Genomic DNA, 23,996 nt, shown 5'->3' with positions numbered 1-23,996 from the left:
TTTAAGTTCTCCTTTTCCTATTGTTTGGTTTTTCTTGAAGCTCATTTTAAAAAGTCTTGACCTGCCTTTCTGTAACATGGGATTTCAGAGTTTTCATCCACATTTATATTGCAGGCACTTATGTTGGAATGTCTCTCTTTTTTTCCAATCTTTCAGGATCTCAGCAGCAAGGACATGAAGAGGGATTTGTACATAGTTGCCCATGTAATCCGAATAGGTACAGTATGATTTAGTGCTTGAAGTATATGTAATAAACAGAGCTCTTATTTCTAAATATATGTTTTAATTAGCTGACTTCATAATGATTTATACATGTAGAAAACTCAGTCATAGACTGATTGACATTCAGACCATATGGAGCTAAGTGTTAGAAAGTTACCGATGACTGTTTAACAGGGATTTTGTTTTTCTGAGTCTGAAACAGAATTTTTGATTAAAGGCCACGTCTACAGGAGAGGGGCAAACTAAAAAGACTCTTTATTTCATGTTTAAAAATTTCAGATGAGATCTTTTTACTGATGCTATAGCTGGGTTACAGGGGAGGACATCAGCATGTCTGACCATCCACATTGAGTAAATCAGAGCCTGTTACACAAATATGTATCAGGATTTGTTTGCTGCTGTAGGAGTCTGTGGCACAAGCACACATTTTACCTGTGTTAAGTATAATTTATTTTAAATATTAGGCCTGAATTGTTAACAGTGTATAGTAGGAGCAGCAGAGACAGTTTCCTCAGCTGTGTTACTGTAAAAAAGTGGATAATGCAGTGCCATTCGTGTGTTTGAGGTTTTCAGGTGACTGAATAATGGCCAGGCAGGGTCTGCAAGGAAAGGGTTTCTAAGCCTGTTGCCAGCCCAGTCACTGCTCACACCCATTAGCAGCCACAGACACCTTTCCTGAAGTAGAGCAGCTCTGAACAGAGCTCTGTGTGTTGTCCTGGGAATGGCAGTGTTCCTTCAGGGACACAAATGTGTCACAGGTCGGGGTTTCATTATCTGGCTTCCCATGGCAGAAGAGCCCACACGTCAGAATTGCTCTGTTATCACTTGAGGCTTGTAGAAAGCTTGTAGAAAATGAAGCTTGTAGCAAGATGCTGTATTAACCTTGATGCAAGGGCTGCACAAATTGTTATGTGTAATGTTATGAGTTCACTTTGATTATCACAGTGATTTTTCTGGCTGTGGCATCATTTGCTCTATTTAAAAACTTCCTCAATAATAGGAAGTTAATTACAGAGCAGCTTTGTACCTCAGAATTCTCCTTCCTGTGCTCCAAGAAGCATCCATCCAAACAGGATGAACAACCAATATATAATATTACATGTATTATATATAATATATAATACATTCCCTTAAAGCAGTTGAATAAAATGAGACTTTGTGCAAATAGTTCACCCCAAGGAAGGAGCACAGTGAATCTGTGTGAGTGCAAGCCACATTCTTGGCTCACCCACAGATGATTTGTAGTCAGCCCAGCTGGATGCAAAGATGTGTCATGGAGCTGCAAATCAAAGCTGGCCAGACAGGACGCTTTTCCCTTTGCCCTTGACTGTTTCTGGCTGAGTGAGATGTAGGTTCAGATGCACCTCTGGGTTTGAAAAGTTTAGCAGTGAAAAGCTGTGGTGGGTTGAGCCCAGGTGGACCCCGGGTGCTCTCCAAGCTCTCTGTCACTCCCCTCATCAGCAGGATGGGGGCAGGGGAGGAAATGAGATGGAAGGAAATTCATGATAAAGGCAGTCTGATAAAGCAAAGGCCATGAGCAGAAGCAAAGGAAAACAAAAGATTCATTCTCCACTTTCAGTCAACTGTTGATGTTTAGCCATTTCCCAGGAAGCCAGGCCTCAGTCTGTGAGAGCCAAACCTCCCGGTGACAAATGTCCCCACTCCTCCTTCCCCTTTTATTGTCACATGGAGTGGGACATCCCTTTGGGCAGTGTGGGTCAGCTGTGCTGGCCGTGCCTCCTCCAGGCCTGGCCCAGGCTCCTGCAGAGGGGATGTTTCAGAGCCCTGGTGCTGTGCCAGGCCTGCCCAGCATCCCTGGGCTCGTGGGGCTGGGGAAAACCCCTCCAGCTCCTCCAGACCCGGCAGGAGGCCCAGCCTGCAGCCCGGAGCTGGAAGTGTCCCCGTGTGAGCTCCCAGGGGTGCTGGCACAGCAGGCAGGACGTGGCTTGGTGCCATCCCTGATGTGGGATTCCCTCCCTTGCAGGTCGCATGTTGCTCAATGACTCCAAGAAGGGGCCCCCACACCTGCACTACCGGCGGCCCTACGGCTGCGCCGTGCTCAGCATCATGGACGTGCTCCAGTCCCTCTCGGAAATCAAGGAGGAGAAGGACTTCGTGCTCAAAGTTTACACGTGAGTCACTCCTAGAAGGAACTTCTTGCTCCTTTCTTATTCCAGCAGCTCATAGAAACTACTGAATATTATCCACAGATGTTTCAGGTGTCTGAAATGCTTCAGAAGTTATTGAATATTGCCCAAATCTATGTGACTTGCAAAGCTGCTCTTTTATTAATGTGAATTATTTAAAATCTGCTGAGCTCAAACCCAGAGAAATGTGCTGCATTTCATCTGATGAAGGGAATAATAACTCATGCCTCATCTGCTATTCCTTACCACTCATGGCAACCAACAAAAGAAGTAGAAAACAACTGAAGTCAACAGTGTGTGACCAAAATGCTCAAAACAAATCAACATTTTTTGAGCAGGAATCTGTCTTCAGTTATTTGTGATTTTGAACTTTGAACTAACAAATTCTTATTATGAAATGTGGTCTCACAGTTGTAATAAAGAGGACACAGACAAACTGACTGGAGACTGCAGGGAATATTTAAATCCCTTGTCAGTGAGGATAAATACTGGCAAGATCTGCTTTGCAGATGGGCTGAGGCACAGCTAACACTGCTTTGTGGTCTGTGGCCAATACTGAGTAATTCAGTGGGTTATGGAACTTTGTCATTCTTTGAGAAGTGCATTCAGCAGCAGAAAATGTGACCTTCAAGGGAAACTAAATGAAAAAAGTCTTTTACTGTTCACTGAAGATTCTTGGATGTCTCTTCATACACTGGAAATCTCTTATAGTCCAAACAAAAGTCTCTCAGAGTCAGCTCTTTCATTCTTCCTTTGCCAAAAGTTATGAAAATTGTAGGAAAATGTCAAATTATAGGGAAGAAAATGGTCATCTTTCTTGTCTCTGTGAGCAGAATCTGGCCAGTCTTGTCCTTTTGTCACATTCAGTTTCAGCTCATCTCAGGCCAGTGGGTTTTGGCTGTAGAGTTCTATTGGCTTTGTAGGTATGGTATTAATGAATTGCAACTGCAACATTTCGAATGTTTACAGAAATGGAACATTCTGATTATTAAATTTCTGTTTTGTTGCCCCTTTAATTCCTCTTCTGAAAAATAGAACAGAAAAAGCTTGTTGAAACCCTGGACTTTGTCAGTGACAAGTGGAGCCACTCAGCCCCTTAGAGCAACCCAAGGTCTTGGTACAGTAATGAAATAAAAATCACAGGATACAGAGCTTCCTTTTCTTCCTGCTAATCTGCAGTGTTTTGCAATGTGGATTCCCAGAGCAGCAACAGTTCTTGCCCAAATTCCTGAGCAGATTTACACCAGTTGTTCTCAGGTGGGCAGGGAGAGCCCCTGGCTGAATGCAGCTCTGTAATCAGATGTTTGTAATTCTGTATGGCTGTTATGGCTCTCCTGGGCTGTTACAGGGCTGGCACATCATCCTTTCATGTTCCTGCTGTTTGCAGTGTTCTGTGTAAACCTCCAGCAGAAATGTTCAGGAGGGAGCCTGGGTGTATCTGAGGGGCACCAGCTCATCCCCTTGGCAGCTTTGAGAGCTGCTGCTCTTTCATGACAGGGTTTGCACAGGTTTGTGTCTTCATCTTCTCTTTGCACATTCCTTTAGCCAACCTGCCTTTTCATAGGCTACAATTGAAATGACAGGGTTCTGTCCTTTGGAAGTTTAAAATTGAATATGAGTGCTTAAACAGCCCTGAACTGATTTTCTTACCTGCTGCTCTTGTTTTGATTACTGTTAAAATGCCTCAGGCCAGCTCCAAAACATTGTAAGGATGAAATAAGGAGAGAGGTGTATTTGTATTTTTCAAGGAGCAGTAAAAGGCATTCCTTTTATACACTATGTGGCTAAAGCTTACAGCTGCCACAAATGAGGCAGCCAGAAAAGCCTTTTCACAGGGAGAAGCTGGAAAAAATTTGAGAGACTGAAAACCTAACAAAGGCTGAAACAAACACACAGCCTGTCAATGGAGGCTTCTGCTGAATCCACAAGAGAATGCTTATGGGAGGGGGAAAAAAATCAATTTACTTCACCAATCTTTCTCAGCTTGCCTTATTATTGTTAAAGATTTATGTCTGAAAAATATTTTTTCTCACAATTGAGATTTTCCTCTTTGTTAATCCCACAGTCATGTTAAAATCTCTCTAAGAGGATAGAGTACCACAGCTGTAGTTATAAGCTCATTATGCAAAAGCATAAAGGTTTACATTTATTATTCTTTTTAATATATATGCAAAATAATTTAAAAGTGAGATGAAAGTTAAATTCTCAGTCCATTTTTAATGAAATAACTTGACTTAATATTTTGTATTAATTTTTATCCTTAATGAAATTTTTTGCTCATTGAACGTTACTCTTTGTGTCCATCTTACAATTCCCCTGAAAACTTCATGCATTTCTCTTCCATATTCACTATTTCTGTTTCTTTTTTTCTGTCCTATTTTCTTTCCATCTTTTTTTTTCCTCCTTCTCCAGCCCTAGATGTTACAATCCTTACCCCTTCATGCCTGAATGTCTTTCCCTTTTGCCATTCCGTGGTTGCTGTTTGCCCAGCTGGACAGGAGCTCACATCCCACTGCTGTCCTCAGCTGCTGGCACCGGGGGCTGCCGTGGGATGAAAACATTCCAAATGTGCATTTGCTGCACGACCAGCCAGCCTCAAAGGTGATGGATGGCTCAGGAGAAAATCCTTGTTTAAAGGAGAAATAGATTCTTTTATGTGCTTGGTATTTGGACAAGTAAAATGTGAGCACAGTACGACACATTCCAAGCAAGGGTTTCCAGGCCAGCCTGTCAAAGCTGGAGAAGATCTTCCCTCCTGGCACTCAGGAAATGCAAAGTGCAGCTTCCACTGGCAGCTGGTACAAAACTGGCTTTAAGCTGCCTTTACAGTTGATTTTGGATAACTTGGTTGCAGGTTCATGTGCAGACATAATTCATTGGAGGCTGAACCTATTTTACCTTGTACTCCATAGGCTGGTGCAGCAACTAAAAATCACCACAGGTTAGACATTTGTTTGTAACTGTGAGGAGGGAGGATGGTATTGAGTTCGTGCTGTAGGTTCTCTCTCTACTTTTAGGAGAATATTATTTGGGGTAGGATAAATGACTCTTAATGTGTTGACAGTGTGAAGATAATTTTTATTTTTTCTTGATGAGTGCTGAATTAGCACACAACACCACAGTTGGCAGGGGGTTTGTTCTGTCTATTAATGCCTTAGCTCTGTTGTGTTTTGGTTTTGAGGAGCTGTTTTGGGGAGTGCCAGTACAGTAGATTTACCATCCTGTGAAGTTCTGCAGGGGCACTTCATGCTGATCTGCCTTGTGTGACTCTGTGGGAATGCTGTCTCCTCCCAGAAGGGACGTAGTGCTTACAGGAGGTGGGCAGTAGAGCCACTGAAATGTTCTGTGTATTTCATTTGTTTCCAGTTGTCTCTGTTCCTTTTGCTGTTCTAAGAACACTTGGGGGTGTCAGTAACTGTGCCATCACAGGCTTTGAGGGTTACCTCATTATTTTTGGCAGCACATGGTTTTGCAAGACTGAAGCTGTAGGAAATTACCAGCTCCTGCTTGTGAGATAGCCTGAATTCCTTCTGCCATGCTGTTCTTCAGTTACATAATGCAGCAAACAAAAACATCCCCACTGTCCTCACAGGAGCTGCTGTGTGACTTACCCTGGCTGTGCTGACATGTTGTACTCTTGAAGCAATAAAGGGAAAAAATGCTAATATCCTTGGAGAAGTTTTACAAAGTGATTTGTTTCTCAAAACTCCTCGGAGCTGAAAGCTTGGAGTATTAGTTGGGGTTTTATTTTAACCTTTAAGAGTCAATAGGACAGAAGTTTAATTAAATTGTTTAATTCAATTGCTTTTCAGGAGAAATGAGATTCACTATTTCTGCTGAAGTAAAAATTGCTGACTTCATGGGGAATCATTGAATCTTGCTGTTGTGGTTTAAATAAAGCACAGATGTATTTAAAATGCAGTTAGACTTGAGCAACACACTGCTTTTCCTTTATTTTTAACCAATAGCACTGTTCGTGATAAAGGTGCCATTTTTCTCACATGAGAGAAGATTGTATGGCTCATCTTTCATGTAAAAGCTTGATAAAGAGGATCACTTCAGTTCTCTGCCTTTCTGTCCCCAGTCTGGCTCTGCGGGTCTCTCCCATCCTGTGGGACAGTGGCCTCACAACCTGGGGCTGGTTTCCTTGGCTCCATGGCACCTCAGTTCCTGCGTGTTGTGCTCTGGGTCCTGAACACAAGCATAGCACTCATTTTCTACATGACAGAATTCAGATGGAATGTCCAGAGCTTTCTTCATTCTGTCATCTGAAGAGTAGAATGATGGTTTTGATGACAGAAGAGTCCCCACCAGCTAAAAGTGTCCACTGACAAGACATCACTATAGGAGAACATTTTATTTCCTTCCACCTTTAAAAATAAGAGTTATGGGGTATTTCTCTCATTCATCCAAACCCTACAAGCTTTCATATTATCTCTACAGCAAAGCTGACGGTGGCATTCTAAGATGGTTCAGCAGAAAGCATTTAACCTGAATTAGTGTTCTTTTATTTCAGGTGTAACAATGAAAACGAATGGTGCCAGATCCATGAAAATATCATCCGCAAATCCAGCACCAAGTACACAGCCCCCAGCTCCAACTATGGTAAATATCTTCTTGTGCTTGTTTGTCTGAGCAGCAGCTGAACACCTCCTTTAGAAACAGCTGATCATTTATAGCAGAGAAATTCACTGGCATGTGAGGTTTTCCTTTCGTAGCTAATGACAGATAAATAGGGAAAGTAAATCCTGTCTTATCTGTTTACCTCATGTAATGATGTCTGTAGTTGCTAATTCAGAGATATCAGTGCTCTCCCTTTCCAAATGAAGCAGCTGATAGGAAACAGTTCAGCTTCATTACAGCCAGCTCTGCATTCATTACTGAGTGCCTGAATCATGGTGATGTCCAAATACTGAATTTGTCTTAATTTTGCTTGTTTGCATTTTGAGACACTGTAGTGGAATATGCAGTGCATATTCTCCCGTAGAAGAGATTAAGCACAACAATAAGCAAATGAAACATTTTTCAGGTTTGGAATTTTACTGTGTGTAAAGCTGGTTTCTTTCCCTGCTCCTCCTCCTGTTAAGTTAAACTTATCCACTAGTCATCATTAAAAGATCTTCCTAAATTCTTTATACTTTTGAAAACTTGAGCAACATGTCTGAACTACCAAATTTGCTCCAGTCCTTTTACATGGAATTTTAAAAATTTATTTTCATTGGTTTGTTTTTAATAGCAAACAAGGATAAAAAACGAACAAGTTTTCCTGTAAATGGCAAAAATAGTCAAGGCTGATTCCTAATGAACATGTGTCTCTTGTATGCTGTGAAACCTTCTGCACACACAGACACCCTCATTCATGCTATTCAAAGGTTTGGATTTTTTACATGGGTTCAGAGCTGTGTTTTCCCTGCACTGCTCTCCTGCCTGCCCGGCTGGGCAGTTGCATGTCCCCCTGTTTTGGCAGCTTTTGAGCACATACATGCTGACTGCCCAGCTGGCTGCTTGGCCTCCCCATTCCTTCGTTTTAAGGGTTTATGCTCTTTTTTTCATCCCAACTCCCAGCATTCATTGAATTTATACAATCTTCATGTCATCTGGGTATCCACTTATTTGCCAAATTCGGCTGAAGCCAAACAACAGACTTGGAGATGATTTCAAGGGGAGAAGGCAGGCAGTGGGTGGGAGGTACACGATACTCCTGCTTTTGTTCCCCTGGTAACTTGTCAGGGAAATGGTGACTAAATATTGGTCACAAAGCCCAGATACTGAGCTTAGGAAAGAGCAGGACTTTGAATGGCTGGTGCAAAAATATGCATCTAAAAATGGCAGTGTTTGCTTTGGTGTGTGCTGTTCTGGGCCCTGAACAGAGAGGACAGAAAGATCTCTTAACCAAGTGACACTGCAGGAGATAAAGAATGAGGAACATTGCTCTGTGCAAGTAATTCCCATGGATATGTGGAGCTGGTAGTGTGCTCAGCAGGTGAGACTGGGCTTCAATGGCTGAGCTCAGTCCTGGGGTTTTTCTTCTGTATGGTAATGCTGGACTTCATAATTTTACCAGCACACTCTCCTATGTTGTAAATTAAAAGCAAGTAGAGAAAACAGCTGGGCTGAGATTAAGTGTGTAATTATTCCTAGTCCAGCTGTTCAATGATACACTGAACAACAGAGCTGAAGTCGGTTTGGCCAGTTGGCATTCCTGAAACATGTTGAGGAACTGCTGGGAAATTCATTAAAATCAACATCCCTCTATGAAGCAGTTAAAGAAATGAGTAGAACAGATACACTTTGGGATTTAAGGTTTTTTCATGGTATAAAGCAGGATGAAAGGCACTTTAGAGATGTTCCAGAGCTTTGTGTGGTTGGTGGTCCCTCAGACAGAGGTGGCATTGCTCATACATGTGTCGTAACCTGCTGTGTGTGAGGAATAGAAATAATGGAAGCACTTTCTGTAGACTGGGACATGTCTGCAAAATCAAGTATTCTGACTGTTAGGAGTTGTATTTTAATATAATTCTGTGTTCTTAACTGATCCCTTATAACAGTTTTGTTTCCTTCATTTCAATTTGCAATTACTCCAAGGGAGAAAAGAACTCTGTGTTTATATGTAGGATTAAATTAACTGTGGAGCAAAACATTAGTTTACCTGCATGCTTTGTAGAAACAAAATCTAATTCTTTGGTCAGAAACAATGAACCTCTTTGTTTTTTTTCCAGGGCTTATAATATCTCTTCAGCTTCTTCGTGGTGACATGGAGCAGATCCGAAGGGAAAACCCCATGATCTTCAACAGAGGCGTTTCTGTCACCAGGAAGCTGGGATTCCCTGATGTTATAATGCCAGGTAAACAGGGCAGCTCCAAGCTGAAAATGCTGGTCATTCTTCTCTCATTCTCTCCCAATCAAGTGCAGCTGGGATGGGCACTTTACTTGAGTGGGATTCATAACAGAGTTGTCTTATTTGTCAGTAAATGCCAGATTTGGGGAGGCAATGCTAAAACATTGTCAGGAACAGACATTACAGTGACAGAAGGTGTTACAGTCACGTGGATGGAAGGGGATCTGGAAAGATTGCACTGATATTCCCCACAACCTCTGCCAGTTAATATCCCTTTGTACACTCAGCATAGAGAATTTTCTTTTTAAATGCATGAAATTTCTTCTTCCCAACAATCCAAATCCTGGAAAAAATGGGTTTCCACTTTGCAACCCTGAAGTTTTTGAGTTCATGAGATCCGTTTTTACTGAGAAGCAGAGAAGATGGTCGGATTTTCCCTCTGCCCTCACAGAGCAGCTGGTGCATGCAGTGTCTGGGCTGCAGCCCTGCTGTGCTTCCTCTGCTCCCCACCTCTGGAGCAGCAGCTGGAGAGGCTTCCTGGCTTGGCAGCCCCAGCACAGCCAGGAGTTCATTCAGAGAAGAACCCAGAATGTGGGCAACCAGATAAAATCTGGTGTTACAGTGGCTTGGCTTTTGCAGTGTGGTAAGCAGTGGGTTTGCTAATTGGTAGCATTTGAACTGTTGCTGAGCAAGCCAAAGGATGACTTTACAGACATGGGAGATTCAGTGAAAGTACAATGGGAAAAGCATCAGATTTTATTACTGAAAAAGCTGCAGTGAGACATCAGGACCAGAAGTAGTTGTAGCCTTGTAATGGAAGCTCTTCAGAAACCACAGTGCAATAGGGAGTAGGTGGGAAGCATTCCTAGAAACTAAAGTCAAAGGATTTAGAACAACATGTGTATATTTACTAATGAGCCTGAAAAGGGTGGTAACAGAGCAGCAGAAGATGTGGGCTATAAAGCCCATTATAAATCTTGGTTCTCAGGGACCTTATAGCAGTTCCAGCATAACCCAAAGCAGTCAAACAGGGAAAAGATGAATTATTGCAGGCTGAGGTACAGACACAGCAGCTGCAAGGTGATCTGTAACTGAGAACACAGCTGGATGTGTCACATTTACACACCCGTGCAAGGGAACTGATTCAAGAACTGCTTGATCCCCTATTTCTGTGGATAAAGCTGGACCTCAGGTGCTTCAGGTGACTGAAGCTGAAGGAACAGCTTTGTGTCCTCAGTGTTCCCCTGAGTCATTTTTTTGTTTTCTGGGCCCTGGCCCCTCTGGAAGGTGCACAGTGTGTCCCCTGTATTCACTGCTTTGGGCAAGGCTTTGGGCCAGGGCTGGAGCAAGCAGGTCAGCAGTGCTCACACTAAAAGTACTCCTGCCCTAAGCTTTTCAAATTCTCCATTCATTGCAGCTAATCCAAATTTCCAGATTCTCTGTGAGAACCACTGTTCTTTTTGGGAAGACACTGGGGTTTTAAGATGATAACTTGTTTGGAATTGGATTCATATACACATTTATACACACACACACATATATATATATATACACACATGCATATATATAAAAGGCCGAAATGCTGATTGATAGGAACAAATGTGTGAAAGGATCACCATTCTGGTATTAAATGCTTCCTGCCTCTCTAGAGTAACTGAGCACAGAACTTCTCCTTGATTCCAGGTGTGCTACAAGAGGTTTTCATAGATTGAGTTTAGATGCAAAGCTTTAGGCATTGTAAGAATAACACTTCTGTTTGTGAGGAAAGGCAGTTTGTACATGTCTGTAAACACCAAGTAAGAAAAGCAAAGCAGCTGAGCAAGGGTGAATGAACTTTCACTGTAGTTATAAATGAGGACATTGCCAGAGCAGAGAGGGATAGTCATGAATGGGGCTCCAAACAAAGGCTTGCACTATCTTGGGTATTCTCCAGAATAATGAAATCTCTGGAAAATGAAGAGATTGAAATGTAATGGAACTCCACTGATGCAGCAAAGAGAGTTCAATCTAATCACTAATCAGGGGATTTTGGAAATCAAAGGATGTTTGACATACTCAAGTGACAGCAGATATTTGCCTGTTGTTTGCTTTTAAAACAACAGATCCGGCTGGGGTTGGTGTTTGCCTGACATCCAGGACAGAACATTTGGGTTCTGTTACCTTTCAGGTGGATTAGCCCAGCTACATGAACAAGGAATGTCTGTCAATTGACTTCTTGCTTATGTTTCTACAGCCAGGATCAAACATTCTTCCTTAGCTTTATGAGTATTATCTGAAGTAAAAAAATAATTCACTAGGGACTCACATGACCAAAAAAAGAAACAAAAAACCCCAACCAAAGACTGAAGCCTGTCATGCACATTAGCAGTTCTCAGCCCTGTCTGCTGCTTTAACAGCCTTTGTCAAACCAGCTCTTCCTTGCTTTGCTTCAGAACTGTTTGTCACTAAACACAGGGTTTCCTCTTCCAGAAAACAGCACAGAAAGTTCATCACTTGTATTTTGCAAGTGGATACAGATTTTTTCAGGACAGTATAAAAAAATTTATGAATAAATTAATAAAGGCTATGTCACCCGGTACTTTTAAAAAAAGCAGTGATCATTCTGCTGAACCAAGAATTCTATTTTTATAAAAGTAAATACCTCAAGCATTTCAACTTAGGGTTTTTTTTGCCATAGGTTTGAATGTTTTCATTTTCTTTTTCAACAGGAAATCCTTTCACATGTGCACTTCTTAACTACTAAAATTCTGTAGCTGTGTCTCATTACTGTTTTTCTATCCCTTTTTGTTTTCTAAACTGTAGCGTTAGCTCCCTGTATCAAGCCCTCTTTTTCTGTCCCTCAGATAGGAGCAGCATCAGTGGTAGCTGGTCATCATAAAGAAACAAAGTGAAACTGGTCTTTATGGGTTTGTATCTTGCATGGTTATGCAGAACAAGCTTAATATTCTACAAAACAACCCTTCCTGCCTTCTTTTGTAAAGATAAAATGTTCTTTGTTTTTTACTGTGTTGTGATCTGACAAGGGCATCGGAAAGACTTCAGTAATCTTTTTTGGCAAAATTCGATCAAACCAGTCTCCTGACGAAGTTATGGTGGGGTTTTGTCCATTTGTGGTTTGTTTTTTATTCCTTTTCTAAATGGCTCCTGGGTTTAAGGCCGTGCCAGTTTTACGTCTCCCAGGCTGGGAGCAGTGAGGCCTGTGCTGCTCCTGGGGATTGCGGCTGGGCTTGGTGCAGAAGTTGCTGTGCAGAAATCTGTTGCACAGGCTTGGTGTTTGTCAGCTCCCAAGGACATCCCTCCCCTTGCCCATGTGCTGATGAGTATTCTGTCTTTTCCTTTGATCCTCTGATGAAAAGTGCATGCTTCATCTCTGACTCGTGAGTGATGTTTCTTTCTCTTTTTTCTCTCTCCTTGTCTTAATTTCCTGGCTTCTCTCCTGTTCCTTTCCCTTTATTCTCTCCCCTTTGTTTCTGGTGCAGAGATGAAGATTGTTGGGTGTAAGTTTCTGCTTTTCTGTGTAATGTCTGCTTTTTGCTTGCTTTTTTTCCATTTTCATATCTTCCATGGAATGTTGGGATTGATAAAGACAGCGAATCATAACATCACAGGGAAACTTTGGGACAGGGAGATGGAGACTTTGTCTCTCTTCATACCACAGAGTTTCAGGCAAATTTAGTAACTGTGGCAGGTGGATCAGTGAGAAACATCTCAGCATCTGTTCAGTCACTGAGCACAAAGTCATGGCAGAAATACACTGAGGAAAGGCCAAGGTGAAATCCATCAGCCATTCTCAGAATGTCCATGGCAAGAGTGTTAACGAGACCAAAATACATCATTATGTAATAATTATCACTAAAAAGTGTCTACAGGGACAATAAAAAGTATTCTTGTCATAAATGAACTTGTGGGAATGGAAAGCTGGAGGAAACAAAAAGGATTAAAAAACAACTTCCTACTACTGAAAGGCAACTATTCCAGGGAAATCACTGCATTTAAAAAGGGCATTGTATAAATTCTTTTCTATACATAGAAATCAAACAATGGGGAGCAAATAACCTAATAAGTATTGCTTGTCCCTTTTCTTTGAAACAATTGTGTTCTGCTCAGTGAAAGCTGGAGAAGCACACGGAGTTAAACTTGCATAATGTTCTCTTTAGAGAAAAAAAAAACTAATTTAATTTGCCACAGAGGCAGCAGATAAAAGCTTTGTTTCCCCTTGCTGCTGTAATATTGCTCACAATTATGCTAATAGTTGCTCACTGTAGCTATTTCAAGAATATAGGCCTTAAAAACCCCTGGTGCCTGGCTGGTGCAGGGGCAGAGGAGTGAGCTGCTGGGATGGAGGGGATGTGATCCCCAGAGTGCGGGATGGTGCCAGGAACGGGGCTGTCAGAGGGGATGTCACTGTGAAAGCCAGGGAGGATCACACAGGGGAGGATGAGACTGCAAACAGGTCCTGAGGGGCAGCCAGAAAGCAGGACAGGGCTGCTGGAGACCCTTCCCACTGACCCTTGGCCACGCTGTCCTTGTCCCTCTGGTTTGAGGAGCGATGTGATGAGCACAAAGCTGCTCCTGTCAGCCTCAGCTCTGCTGAAGGCGCTTCCTTCACAGGTAACTGTGTCTGCACTGGAGGCAGCTGCAGCTCCACTGAGGGTGGAGTTCTGCTGCTTGAGATCAGGGACCCATCACTGGCCCCTCCAAAGCAGCAGCTTCCAGGGAAGAGCCATGCACAAAGGGAATGTCCAGGATAATGGGAGAGTCCCAGCCAGGAAGCAGAGTTCCCCTGCAAGGAGCTCGAGCAAACACAGCCAGAACATGTGGTAACACTGCACAGGAACAGAAATCCTCTGCACTTCATGATTTGCTTCAAAGCTCCTCCTTGCTGGCCCAAGTGCTCAGTTTGAGCTGCTGTAACTTGGTTCAGGTCAGTGCAGTGATGCTGATTTGCTCTGGTTGTTCATTTATAGATAGGACATAAATGCACAGGTTTGGGTTTTCTTCAGGATCCATTGTGGAACATACTCTGATTATCTTTTTTGCCCATTCACTCTTCTGTGAAATGCCACTATTTTTGAAGAGATGCCAAACTCAGGGGTGCTAGAGAATCCAGCAGACAGTGCATCACGTGTGGGGCCCTAAATGAATAGGACCAGCTCAGCAATTTCATAAAAATAAACCTAAACACTAATGTTCTGATATTTTTCCCTTGGCAGCCTAGATTCTAAAACTAAACTTCCACCTTAAAAAATCCAATATTCTCTGGATAAATAGCAGTTATACTTAGTTAAAACTCGACCTACACACGCAGACTTCTGGGATCTGCCACTTTTCCCCAGCTTGCAGGGATATATTACATGTCCACAGAGTCACAAAACACTGACACCTCAGAAAAAGAAGTTGTTGGAATTGAGTGATCAGAAAATTGTGTTTCTATCTCCTGCAGAAACTTCTGTGAATTATTTACCCTTTTTTGATACACTATTCTTCTGCACAGAACAGGGACCATTCCTGTCCTCAGTGTCCACAATCTTTAGGATTCCTGAATAAAAAGTGTTCCATTGAATGCAGACAGCTCCTGTAAATTGTTGCTGTTTTGCAGTACAAGTATCTGGTCAGTCTTCCAGTGGAAAACCTGCACACCCTGTCAGGATAAATTCCCATTTCTTCTGCTGGGACTAGACAAGGAGTGGCTGTTGGGCTGCTTCAGGTTATTAAGTCTTGAAAATTATAAAAAATTGTTTGGAAGTCTTCCAGTACATTCCTTTATATTGCAAATGCAAAATCAATATTTGGCTCATGTAGCCTTTTTCACCACTCCTTTTTGCCCCCATTACCATTAAAATAGTTTCAGGTGATATGAGAAAGGATTTCCTTTCAATACAAGTGAACCTCCCCAAGCTATAACTGATGATTTATAATTTAAACAGCTGTATGTTGGACATTGGGCTTTATAACTAGGTTAAAACAGACTAACAAAACCCCAATAAAGGTGAAGGGAGTTGATAAAGGAAGAGCCCCATAACACATGAGAAAATGATTTTTTTAATATTATAATGGAAAATATTGTCTTTCAGGGCATCTGATAAGGAATTAATGTCAATAACCATGTATATAAAAAGTGCATGGATTATGCTAAAAAGAAGTTTACTTCTGTTTTTGACTGGAAAACAATTACAGAGAGATGGGCTTTGAAACAACTCCCATTCTGAAAACTCTGAGTTCATCCTTGAGAGCATCCAGCACAGAGACCTCAGCTCAAAATGACATCAGCAGCCTTGGCTCTGTAAATACTCGTGGCCCACTGGCCTTGTAGCACTTTCTATTCCTGTTCTGACGATGGAGGTCACAGCTCACCCAGATTTTTGCTCTGTGCTGCTGTTTGGGAAGGCCTGAAGCCTCTGTGCTCCAAGCTGAGGTACCAGCCTCATTTCCCCCCAAATGCAGGATTTGCAGTCACAAGCACAGGGCTGTTTGTGCAGCAAGGTCTGACACCTCACACAAGTTCATTGTTTATCTCTTTGTCTCTTTAATTGATTAATTAATGCTGCCAAGCCACGTGCCCAAGCTCCTGCCTGGGCACGTCACTGTCAGGGGGGTTGGAGCTGCCCAGGCCGCTCCCGTGGTGCCACCGTGGTGCCACCGTGGTGCCACTGTGCCAAGTGTCCCATGCCAGGTGTCCCTGCGTGGCACTGAGCTTTCTCTGTGGCCCTGCACACTCAGAGCACAGACTGCAATGAACTGCTCTGGGTTCTGTGCCGCCCACTGGGGTATCACAGCTCACATCCATCAAAACCACAAGCAAATGGAGAAAAACAAAAGCCTTGTGAGGCCTTGGGTTGACTGATATGTTAGGAAAAGGAGATTGCTCCTTGTAGGAAGGTGATTTCCACTAAAATAATCACCCCACCTGATGGTTAAATGCTTTTTGTCTTTGTTAGATACGTTTATTTCCTATTTTTCCCATCTTTTTCCTTAATTTTTATGCAAATCCACTGGTTTTAAGATCCCTCTACACCCCACCCCAAAGGCGCTTCTTTTTTTTTTTTTTTTTTAATTAGTGGAGTAATATCCCTCCTGTTAAGCTTAATAGAAGATAAGATGCTATATATAACCAAATGCTGCCTTTAATTTAGGCTGGAAAATGATTTGCTATCTGACATTGGATTTTGTGCAGCCAGACTGCCTTCCAGAAAAGAGGTCACAAGTAGGGAGCTCCAAAATGCTAATTAGAGTGAGTACAATTAATTTCTATTAAGATTTACAGCATACAAATTGAAACCTTTTTCCTAATTGTGCAAATTGCTGAGAAAAAGGGATGGAATCTGTTAAGCAGGAGCATTTCCAAAACAAAAGGCCCAACTTCAACCATATTTTGTGATGAATTTTGTATTTCCTTGATATCCCTAAAATCAGGATAGAGGTATTTCAGCTTGATTTTGAACTCTAAGGTAATTTTCTCTATTGTGGCCTGTGGATTGCTGCATTTGATGCTGTGCTCTGATAAGGCAAAGCAGATCCAATATCCAGGGTCTTTTCCCAGTTGATGCCCCTGGCACTCAGCCTCTGCAGGAGAGGGAGGCTCCTGGAAAAAGGAAAAAGGAGCAGGTTCTGCACACGGATTCCCATTCCCAGAGCTCCTGCCAGGAAGCACTGATGGCAGCCACAGAGCTGGGTTTTCCATGCTGAAAATGTACTTATCTCCAGAAATAAAACTGAAAGCAAAGGCAGGACTGAAAGCTTCTATTGTTTGTCCCTACAGTAGATTAAGGAACAAGTTCTGTGGGGTTTTAGACTTGAGTAGGAATTTGAAGCACTGCTCTGAGGGGCACAAAAGGATGGCCCTCAGTGCCTGAAAGCAAATGCTGCCTTATTTCATTGTGCTTCTGATTATTAGAGAGATTTAAGTGCATCAGCTTCTCCAAGTGGAAGAAGTCAGACATTGAAGGAGTCTCTGCTTTGTTCCCTTACTTTGTTTTTTAGTGTCTTGGGGCTGATTAACAAAATACTTGCCTTGAAAGGGTTTACATTTTTTGTTTGGTTTTTTGTTTGGTTTGGGGTCTTGTTGGGTTTTGGTTGGTTTCAGGGTCTTTCTTTTTTGTATTTTTTCCATATTGCCCTTTAGTATGCTTGTCTTTCTGGCAAGTAGATAAAAAGAAGTGTTAAGTGTGAACCATCATAAACTGGTGTCAGTAACTAAATCTTAGAGAAAAGTAGGTGTTACCTGCTGTCCTTTTGGTGTTGGCCTTAGAACTGAACAGATTAGTTCTGAAAGCAGTTTCCCACATCAGATTCTAAAATCAAACCAAACCAAGTGAGCTAGAGTCTGTGAAATTCAGGATAACAAGATACTGAGACACAAGCAGTTCTATTTCTGAATATAGTAATTTGGTCTGAAAGCTCCTGAAAATGACGTAGTGAGAAGCTGGCAAGTGTCCACAATGCCTGCTTTCATACAGCCATGCATATGGATACCAGGGGCCAGCCAGAAATCCTGCAAAAGTTACATTTATAATTCCTTCCTAATCCATCTGAACTGAATTGTGATCAGGTTCCCAAAAAGGCTGCTTTTATTTTGTTATGATAAAAGGAAATTATGAAAACATACAACACGCTTGAAAGGCTAACTGAACATGATGTTATTCTGATCATCACAAAAATACTTATTTTTTGTAAAATGTATTGGAAATAGGAAGTCTGAAGCTGAGGATGTTTTGTCAGGCTCAGCCTGACACTTCCAGCTCAGCTAACAAGGCACAGCATAGCAGGAATAGGTTGTTTTCCCTTCCCCACTTACATAATTAAAACCAGTCTCGACTCTGACTTCACATTATTAAAGGCATTACTAACAACGGTCTGATTTTATGCACTGATATTAAACTGTTCATCCTTATTAACAATTAACTTGCTGCTTGGAATGATTTGGGCATCAGCCATCGTCTTGCAGAACACAGAGAACGATTTGCAGAATGGAGCTGGGACAGCCCCCGTGTCCCCTGTGGAGTTTAAGGCTGTGGCTCCCCTCTGTCCCTGCAGGTGACATCAGGAATGACCTGTACCTGACCCTGGAGAAGGGGGACTTTGAAAGGGGTGGCAAAAGTGTGCAGAAGAACATCGAGGTGACCATGTACGTGCTCTACGCCGATGGAGAGATCCTGAAGGTGAGTGCTCCTTTCCTGAGAGCCTCAGGTGCTCCCTGCAGGGACACCTCCTCTTCTTCCAGAGTCTCTGATGCAAGGGAGGAGCCAAAACAAAACTAGCTCTCTTTTTTTTTTTTTTTTTTTTAATTGTGAAGTTTGTAAGCTCTATATTTGGCTCAGTTATAAATCTGTAAGGATTTGGGGCACATCCCTTATATGGGGATAGAAGAATTGGACAAAATACTCGTGAACTGAAAAGCCTGCGTGATTTCCAAACGTGATGTCAGTGGCTAAAGTAAAAAAATTTAGAGTAACTGTAATCAGAACTGAGGAGTATATGGCACATCTAAAATTAAATGTGTGTCATACAACACGATGAAATGTGATTCCAAGGGAGACTTCTAAATCTGAGTTGTTGGGTTACAGTACTGAATGTAGTTCTGGAAAATAACTTTGAATAAAATTTCACCCCGGGTTGGCTCCGTTCCAGCTGGGGATGGGGATTGTTTATGTTTCCTGTTTTACCTCCTCTGTTCTTTTAGTTTTATTGGAGACAAGGAGGTGGGTGGGAGGTTGTGAGTATAGAGAAGTAAACAGGAAGTATTTCAGCATGAGCAGCAAACAGAAATAACTTTCCCCAGCCTTTTCTTTTACATCCACTGCAATAAAATGGGCTTTGTAGCCCAGTGGAGAATCTGAACACCTAAATGTGTACCGAATACATTGCCACAATCTTCTGGTTGTAATTGAAAGGAGAGCTTTCATTACTACAACTGCTTGTGGTTTCATTAAAAGTAAAGTGTATTTATTGTAAGGGGCTCGTTTGTGCTCAGAGCTGCTGCAGGAAGATCAGATTCCTTTTCTGCCTAAGCTTTTCAAACTGAGTGGCAACATTTTAATCATCAGTTGATTTCAGTCTGCTGAAGTCTCTCAAACTGCAATATCAGCATCTTCAGATGCTCGTGTACATAATGGTGCCTAATGATTACATACAAAAGCCAGATAATTTCTAGACATTATCAGTCTTAGCTCGGGTGATTTTGGTTGGAATGGTCATTCACGGAGATGAAGTTGGTTTTTCATTGTCTTTGCCTGTTATTAATACTGTAAAGTACATTGGGGCTTTACATGGGTGGGTGGGACAGGCATGGCACACAGACTGTAAAGGATGCTCAGTCCAGTTAGTAAAAAATCAGGTACACAGATTGTCCTGAGAAGCTGTGGATGCCCCATCCCTGGAAGTGCTCAAGGCCAGGTTGGATGGAACTCTGGTCTGGTGGAAGGTGTCCCTGCCCTTGGCAGGGGTTGGAACAAGATGAGCTTTAAAGTCCTTTCCAACCCAAATCATTCTAGGATTTGCCATGAAGGAGAGACTTTACATATAAAAAATGTCTGTGGCGTTTTAAAATTTAGGCCACATATTTAAAAGAAACTCTCTGTCCCAGTTTTTATGGTATTGCTGCTCTGTGTGGTTGCAGTCAAAGCAGCAAAGACACTCAGTTTGTGTCTGGGAGATCTTTGGTTCCTGGTGTTTCATGATGCCTGTGGGCAGAACCCTGGAGCACTGCTGTTCCTGCTGGAACGCTGGGTGCTGTTCCTGCCTGGAGCCCCGGGTGCTGTCCCTGCCTGGAGCCCCGGGTGCTGTCCCTGCCTGGAACCCTGGGTGCTGTCCCTGCCTGGAACCCCGGGTGCTGTTCCCTGCTGGAACCCTGGGTGCTGTTCCTGCCTGGAACGCTGGGTGCTGTTCCTGCCTGGAACGCTGGGTGCTGTCCCTGCCTGGAACGCTGGGTGCTGTCCCTGCCTGGAACCCCGGGTGCTGTTCCCTGCTGGAACGCTGGGTGCTGTTCCTGCCTGGAACGCTGGGTGCTGTTCCTGCCTGGAACGCTGGGTGCTGTTCCCTGCTGGAACGCTGGGTGCTGTTCCCTGCTGGAACGCTGGGTGCTGTTCCCTGCTGGAACGCTGGGTGCTGTTCCCTGCTGGAACGCTGGGTGCTGTTCCCTGCTGGAACGCTGGGTGCTGTTCCCTGCTGGAACGCTGGGTGCTGTTCCTGCCTGGAACGCTGGGTGCTGTTCCCTGCTGGAACGCTGGGTGCTGTTCCCTGCTGGAACCCTGGGTGCTGTTCCTGCCTGGAACGCTGGGTGCTGTTCCTGCCTGGAACGCTGGGTGCTGTTCCTGCCTGGAACGCTGGGTGCTGTTCCTGCCTGGAACGCTGGGTGCTGTCCCTGCCTGGAACGCTGGGTGCTGTTCCTGCCTGGAACGCTGGGTGCTGTTCCCTGCTGGAACGCTGGGTGCTGTTCCCTGCTGGAATCCTGGGTGCTGTTCCTGCCTGGAACGCTGGGTGCTGTTCCCTGCTGGAACCCTGGGTGCTGTTCCTGCCTGGAACGCTGGGTGCTGTTCCTGCCTGGAACGCTGGGTGCTGTTCCTGCCTGGAACGCTGGGTGCTGTTCCTGCCTGGAACCCTGGGTGCTGTTCCTGCCTGGAACGCTGGGTGCTGTTCCTGCCTGGAGCCCCGGGTGCTGTTCCTGCCTGGAACACTGGGTGCTGTTCCTGCCTGGAACGCTGGGTGCTGTTCCTGCCTGGAACCCTGGGTGCTGTTCCCTGCTGGAATCCTGGGTGCTGTTCCTGCCTGGAATGCCCTCCACCATTGCTGCCCCATGGCCTTTCTGGAGCAGAGCTGCCAAGGGAGACACGGTGTGCAGAGTTACATAGGACAGGAGGAAATGGCCAGAGTTTTCATCTGATTTTAGAGTAAAATCCTTAAACTTGTCCCAACCAGCAGCACAATCCAAATCTGAATTGTGCCTTTGTGAAGCCTTTAGCAGAACCATGCACAGCATTAATGAGAATTTTCTCAGCTCCTCATTGCTGCTGAGTGTATCCTGATCCAGAAATAGTCCTATTGAAAGGAGTGAAATTACCCCCAGAATGTAGTGCTGTTCAAAAGGAAAATGAGTATTTCCTTCTCAAAACAGTCTTACTCAATTTTTAGTATCTTTCAATATAGTCTGAAAAATTTAAAAAAAAAATCCTTTGACACATTTCTCACTTCTTTCTTCTTTCTGTTCCAGTAGCAGGAATAGCCTATGAATTCCAAGGCACACGTTTAACAATAGAAATTTCCTGATAGTTCTTCTAGTTTAGCTTCTCTTCCCTGCCCCTGCCCTCTAATTCCCCTGCTTATTTGGGTCTCAGGGTCACCAGGAGTCTGGAGATTAGTCCGATGTTTGTATTTTGCAGATGACAGTTTAGAATTAAAGATTTACCAGTCAGCCCTCCTCAGACTACAGATTGTAGTATAACTGCATGGAAACTAAGTTAACAGCCAGAAGGAGAGACTCATTTATTTGGAGTTCATAGCATGAAACTGCATTCAAAGACTGGCCATTTGTCAGCCAGAGCAGGTGGCTTCTTGATGGAACAAAAAAAGCTCACATTACAATTTGAATTTTTACTGTCTCTTGTCGAAGAAATAGAAATACTGTTTTGTTTGGTCCTAAGAGCCTAAAGAGGTCTTGGAATTCCTGTGTTGAAGCCCAGCCATTTCTCTTGCCACAGAATAGATGTGGGATCTTAGAGGTGTTCTGGATGGAGTACTGGCACTGCTCTCTACTAACCTGTTGATATCTGCAACACTTAATTCTTGTTGCTGTATTAAAAAATGTGGGGTTGTGGCTCATCCCATGTGGTTGCTGAGGATTATTTGGGAGGACTGAGGTGTGTGAGTTCAGCCTTCAGTCACTCAGCTTGGATCAAAGCATTTGCAGTGAGTCTCTGTCCATGTAGGCTGTCCTTGCACTGAATCCCAGAATTCCAGAGAGCTTTTCTTCCCTTCTGGGCTCCTTCGTAAATTCTTAACTTTCCCAAAGCCAGCAGATCATTGCCAGAGGTTGAACTAACTGGATCTGATTAATGGGATGTTCTTAACTGGGCAGTCAGATGGTTACAGATTAAAAAAATGAACATTTCTGGTATTTTCTTGGGCTGGAATTTATGGATGCCTTGGGGAAATGACCAGTAGCAGTTCTTGTCATCATACTATTCCATGAGGGACTTTTACCTCACAATCTATATTGCATGGGTTATTCTTGGTCTGCTTAGCTTGTTTCTTCCTGGATTCATTATCCTTGGACATGCTGGTGAAGAATCTCCAAGCTGTCTTTTTTCTGCTTGGTTTTAGGAGATGTTGTATCTCCTGGATCTCTTTGTTAGTGCTGGGTCTAGAGCATGGGTTAGTGCTCATATATTAAAAAATGTGCTTCCTGCTCCATGTCTTCATCACAAAGGACCTTTTACTGTCCTTATTTCAAAACTTCAATATTTATCCTATTTTCCTTCACTTGTATTCTAATTATTTCTAAACAGTATCATGATATTCATGTTTTTCTTCATCTGTATTTTGTGAAGCATAGATTGGGTAAGATCTCTGAGTTTGTTATATCTGAAGGCAGAAATTTAGATCCAATTATGTTTTTAGGTGATGAGTATCACACAGAAATACTTTGCTTACCAGTGAGGAAGTAACTTGATTAGAATTTCCTGGGATACTTGGTGAGGCTGGATTGTCGTTGTTTTCAAAGAAGAACATTTGTAAAGAGCTTGGAAAGGACAATTATCACTTCTGAACTGAGATACTGAAGCAGAAGTCTGGTTAAAGGATCTCTTCACAGAAAGCTAATATTAATTGTGATGGTCCTATTATGTCCTATTTTTTGGATTCAACTGTATATATGTGGACTTAGGTGTTTATTGTATTTAGTCAGTGTTTGATGGAAAACTTAGCTTAAGTAATAACATAAGGTACTGGGATTCATCCAGTATTACAGTTCACCCTTAGTTCACCCTTTGACCCAAAACTAAGCTTCAAGATCTCCTAAAAAATTCCACATTTCACTGTGTCTGAATTTCTGCTTTGGACTCTTTTATGCCTACAGAAAGCCATGAATTATATAAAGGCTGTCACTGGGTAATGAAATGGTTATGGGTGGTGATGTGAAGTGTTTAATGCTGGCTTGTCTCCTTTGGTGGCAGGACTGCATCAGCCTGGGCTCGGGGGAGCCGAGCAGGAGCGCCTACCACTCCTTCGTGCTGTACCACAACAACAGCCCGCGCTGGGGGGAGATCATCAAGCTGCCCATCCCCATCGACCGCTTCCGCGGCTCCCACCTGCGCTTCGAGTTCCGCCACTGCTCCAGTGAGTGCCCGGGGCTCCTGCACTGCCTGCTCCGGGCTGCCCTGGGAAAGGAGAGGGCACTGCTGGGAGCCCTGTGCCGAGTGTATCAAACTGGGGAATCAGGAGAGGGGTGCTGCTGAGAGCCCTGTGCTGAGTGTATCAAACTGGGGAATCAGGAGAGGGGCACTGCTGGGAGCCCTGTGCCGACTGTATCAAACTGGGGAAAGGAGAGGGGCACTGCTGAGAGCCCTGTGCTGAGTGTATCAAACTGGGGAAAGCAGGAGAGGGCATTGCTGGGAGCCCTGTGCCGAGTGTATCAAACTGGGGAAAGCAGGAGAGGGCACTGCTGGGAGCCCTGTGCTGAGTGTATCAAACTGGGGAAAGCAGGAGAGGGCACTGCTGGGAGCCCTGTGCCGAGTGTATCAAACTGGGGAAAGGAGAGGGGCACTGCTGGGAGTCCTGTTCTGAGTGTATCAAACTG

The 23,996-nt window shown here is 43.4% G+C and overlaps 2 protein-coding genes across 2 annotated transcripts in view; one reads left to right on the top strand and one right to left on the bottom strand.

Moving 5' to 3' along the window:
* Positions 1-23,996, bottom strand: part of DCAF1 (DDB1 and CUL4 associated factor 1) — a 321,374-nt gene that overhangs the window by 166,285 nt on the left and 131,093 nt on the right. The window lies entirely within an intron of this gene.
* The window catches only part of DOCK3 (dedicator of cytokinesis 3), a 155,746-nt gene that overhangs the window by 65,114 nt on the left and 66,636 nt on the right, over positions 1-23,996 (top strand). The window contains exons 8-13 of the mRNA XM_063411958.1: positions 157-217; positions 2,207-2,354; positions 6,886-6,974; positions 9,089-9,214; positions 18,242-18,366; positions 23,374-23,536. Coding sequence (XP_063268028.1) covers positions 157-217; positions 2,207-2,354; positions 6,886-6,974; positions 9,089-9,214; positions 18,242-18,366; positions 23,374-23,536 — 712 coding nt within the window. The remainder of the gene's footprint in view (positions 1-156; positions 218-2,206; positions 2,355-6,885; positions 6,975-9,088; positions 9,215-18,241; positions 18,367-23,373; positions 23,537-23,996) is intronic.

Source organism: Prinia subflava, chromosome 14 (genome assembly GCF_021018805.1).
Source record: "Prinia subflava isolate CZ2003 ecotype Zambia chromosome 14, Cam_Psub_1.2, whole genome shotgun sequence".
Classification (NCBI taxonomy): Eukaryota; Metazoa; Chordata; class Aves; order Passeriformes; family Cisticolidae; genus Prinia; species Prinia subflava.
The sequence above is the reverse complement of the archived record's forward strand: the minus strand, read 5'-3'. Positions and strand labels throughout refer to the sequence as shown.